The sequence below is a fragment of the Protopterus annectens genome, chromosome 8.part0 (assembly GCF_019279795.1).
Source record: "Protopterus annectens isolate FY-2018-M chromosome 8.part0, PAN1.0, whole genome shotgun sequence".
NCBI classification, from domain to species: Eukaryota; Metazoa; Chordata; order Ceratodontiformes; family Protopteridae; genus Protopterus; species Protopterus annectens.
The window spans coordinates 1,275,606,354-1,275,610,506 of NC_056741.1; the positions used below are offsets into that span (position 1 = coordinate 1,275,606,354).

The 4,153-nt window shown below is 41.7% G+C and overlaps 1 protein-coding gene across 1 annotated transcript in view; it reads left to right on the plus strand.

The window, feature by feature from the left end:
- Window positions 1-283: 283 nt before the first annotated feature.
- The window catches only part of GSK3A (glycogen synthase kinase 3 alpha), a 1,198,873-nt gene continuing 1,195,003 nt past the window's right edge, over window positions 284-4,153 (plus strand). The window contains exon 1 of the mRNA XM_044079420.1: window positions 284-870. Coding sequence (XP_043935355.1) covers window positions 672-870 — 199 coding nt within the window. The 5' untranslated portion in view covers window positions 284-671. The remainder of the gene's footprint in view (window positions 871-4,153) is intronic.

Sequence of the window (4,153 nt, forward strand, 5' to 3'; positions counted from 1 at the left end):
TTGGTGGAAAACAAGTTTTGCACTTATATGCATTTTCTGAAGGCCACGAAGCATGAAAAAATAAGACGGTTGTCATTATTTAGTGACTTCATTTCTCAATGATTTGCCAGGAGACCACAGATTATATGGGGAACTAATAAAATTGAGGCAAAAATTGGGGCATTCCGGAGATTTGAGGGGTATATTGTCAGCGAAGTGTTGCAAAAACTTAGAAACTACATTTGCCGGCACATCATTCAGCACAGTCTGCAGGCTTCTTCTGATGAATGATGGGAACTGTAGTATCAGCATGTGAGGCGATAATATGGGGAAGAAGGTAGTGACTTGGTAACTACAATACCCATGCTGCTTCTGTCGCGCGGGTTGTCTGACGGACGGGCGGTCGTTGGCTTGATCGGGCGTGGAGGGTGTTGTACGTGAGGCCGGTGCGGCACTGCGGCCTGACAAGCAGAGGGGGGAGAGAGAGTACAAGGGAAAAGCGAACGCTAGCATTATCGATAGGTTAAACTTGAGCCGTCAATTAACTGAGTGAGGGACGGAGGAAGGGTAAAGAGTAGTGCACTGCACAGCCCTGCTTCAGCCACGTACATGCGGTTTTCCTTGAGCGCCGCTGCCGCCGGAAGCCCCCGCCCGCCAGCACCATTGACCGATTGTACAGTTCGTTTCTCAACATGAGCGGCAGTAGCCGGCCCAGGACTAGCTCTTTTGCAGATCCAGGGGCCGGAGGTGCTGGGCCTGGCAAAGCAGGGGCTTCAGGAGCTGCTGGGGTCGGAGGAGCAGCTGGAGGACCTCAGTCGGGAAGCGTTACGGCCGCTGGCAGCAGTACAGGAGCCGCCTCGGGACTTGCCTTCGGGAACATGAAGTTGGGCCGTAAGTAGGAAACAGAACCGTGTGGCCTACTGTAAAGAAAGTGTAGACTACTGTGGATGATTGGGACTGTATGGATTCAAAGTGCTGTGGGAGGTTGTGAGTAGTATCCCAGGCGGGAAGCTGGTGCAGTAATAACTTCTGTTTAATGTTAGATGATGTTTGTGGTGTAGAGTTATGTTGTTTCTTATCCCTGTTAGTGATGTTTGTCTGGATTGTGGTTTAACAAGCATCATGATTCTTGAGGGCATGTTTTTTTTTTCGGCTGATTGTAAAACACTTTCTTATTATTGTTGTATGTTTTAGTATTGTGACGAATACCTTTGAGTTCAAGGCTGTGTTTTTAATTTATTTAACCAATTAAGTGACTTGAGGTGCACTGTGGTTATATGACTTGCTGAGAGTCTTGTTGCAGGTGGAAACTGAAGGACTGAAACTGAGTTGTATAAACTGCTTGGGTAGTAAACTGCTGAGGTAGTATAACGTGCTGATGGTCATTGACTTGAATGTGTATTGTAGGTATGTTAACAACTTGACATCCGTGGGAGTGTCAGGTTATGTAGTTTTACTTGATAGTTTTCATGCACTTGACATATGTGGTACATATTCGCATTTTTTTTGTGATTGGGTCGAATGGATATTTTGATAGTTGTAAGTACTTTTTGTGGTTATAGTATTGTAGTGTTGAAAAATTGTAGACAGTTCGTTATTAATATTCTTTGCTAATAAAGTAGGTTGGTTTTCTAGGAAGATAAGGTAACTCGTTTGGTTGTCTGTAATGTCTGGGTTGGTGAACTAAGGTTGATAGAGAGCTTGAATCCGTGTGACTTTTTATTAGCTGTGCAGTACTCTAGTTCTCTTGTCAATAACATTTTTGTGTAAGTTATAAAATAGAAGACTAAAGGGGTAAAGTGCTTAGAATTAATTCTGTCTTTGCGTGGCTGTTTTTGTGGTAGGGAAAAGAAGCTGCCATTGTTTGGTTCATTAAGAAGTAGTAGAAAGGTAGTTTGGTAAAAATGTTTACAACGCAATATAAATATTTAGTGCTTCACGTGTGTGTGTTTTTTTTTTTCTTTCTTTCTTTCTTTAAACTGCAATTAAACATACACTTTTAATGACATTTGCATTTCAGGTTTGAGTTGTCAGGTTACCATATCTTTGTGCAGCTGATTATGTCATTTGGGTTGGAAATGTGTGTTGTGTTATTGGCCATTGAATTGGGGATGTGCTAACTAGGGTTGAAGACCTATGCCTCAGATGTTCAGTGAGTAGTGGTTGGTATGGGAGCATCATTTTACAATGAACATGTTTTCTTGGTGGGTGTATTGCAGATTTCTGCAAGTTTTTAATTTACTGAGAGAATGGAATTTACTAAAACTTAATTTGTGGGTCTTCAGTGCTGGTTAAGTTTCAGAGTACTGAGAAGTGCTACTGCCTTGGTTATAGGATGGGAGGTTGTATATGATATTGGAAGATGATGTGTGTCTGTAGGAAAGGTAAAAATGGACCCCTGCTGTGGAGGAGATTGAAATAGGAACAGGTTCATAGGTTGTTACTAAGCTAACTGCCCTTGCGAGCCATTTTAAGCCTAGCCAATTATCCCTTGTGAGACTCGAACCCTGTACCCTGTGTTTGTAAGGCAAACACCTTAACCATTAGGCCACCCTCCCAATGAACCATGAATATAAATATTGGAGTGAGCAGGCAGGTTTAGTAATGTTGGCTCTTTTGCATACCTGTTGCCTTTTTTTTTTTTTTTTTTTTTTTTTTTTTTTTTTGTGGTGTTGAAGCTTCAGAAATGCTTTCAGGTGTAAGGCACAGACATTGCTTTGTTCTTTATTTATTTGTTCTTTCATCAGTATCAGTGGCTTAGTAGGTTACGTACACTTCAACACTGGAAGACCATAAGGCAGGCTGTGGGTTATATTCGTACTTTGGTATTTTGAGTCATTTTTCTGGTATTGACACAGTAGTGCAGCAGTGGGGAGAGGGGTGCTGCAACCTGTATTTGCCATGTTTTGGATGAAACATTAAATTGAGGTCCTGTCTGCCTGAGTTTGTGGTAGTTCGGTGGATGTGAAAGATCTCCCAACAAGTGTAGGTATATTATTTCTCATAAAACAGGTGTAACTGAATGACAGCATTTTTTAGTGTATTCCAAAGTAGAGAAATGGGTCACGATTTGTGTACACGTTTTTCAATATCCCAGCTCTTAGAATGCATAGTCATCCTGTTTGGGGGAAAAACAAAACGCCCACAAATTACGACATAGGTGGCAGCCCCCTTAATACAGAAGCGGTAATGAGAGATCTGGGGACCCAGGTAGATAGTAATCTCTCCTTTGACAATCATATTTCCATAGTTGTTAAGAAATCCATCTATGTGGACCATCTAATTACTAAAGGGTTCGCATCTAGAAATAGAGGTTTTAGTGCCCCTCTACCCGTCGCTCATTAGACCCACCATAGAGTACAATGCCCCATTTGGGATGTACCTCACAAGACACTTCCAACAACTGGAAAAACCACAAAAGTACCTCACCAAGAGGATTACTGGTCTCAAACATATGTCCTATGCAGCCCAACTGAAAAAACTTCAGCTGTACTCAGTGGCATATCGCTTACTCAAGAGGTGATTTCTGCCTGACTTACACAGCCATGTCCAACTCAGAATTGATGGATATGCTCCACCTAAAGAAATCCAAGTCACTGTGAGCCACGGGCTCTAGTGAGCTAAACCTTGCCACAACAATAAATAGAACGTGCTGGAGGGATAGATTCCTGTCACATAGACTCCCCATGCTTTGGAACAAAATTCCATATTACATCAGGCAGAGCCCCTCACGAACACTTTTTTCAAGATAAACCTTGATGAGTGGATGGGTAACAGAAAATACACCCCTGGGATCACTTCATTGGCTCTGCTTGACAGAGGATCAGTTAATTAATCAATGGGGTGGTGATAGCCGACACACTCTGGCTAGGCTTATAAATGCCCTCGGGCAGATAGCCTAGTACCTACCTATGTGTGCACATCACATTACCCCAATCTTCCAAAAACATTAAGTCATTTTGAGCTTTCTGATTTAGAAATATCAGTGCATGGTTTAACTCTATAATGTAATAAATATTTAAGCAACATGTATCAATTGTTGAGATATTGTACCCTTTTGATGCGAGTATAAACATTTCTTATTTGAGGGAATTTAAGTATTTCTCATCTGAAACATCAGTCATTGCTGTGTACTTTTAATAGTTAATTTGTGTACTAATCGCCATATAAAGTA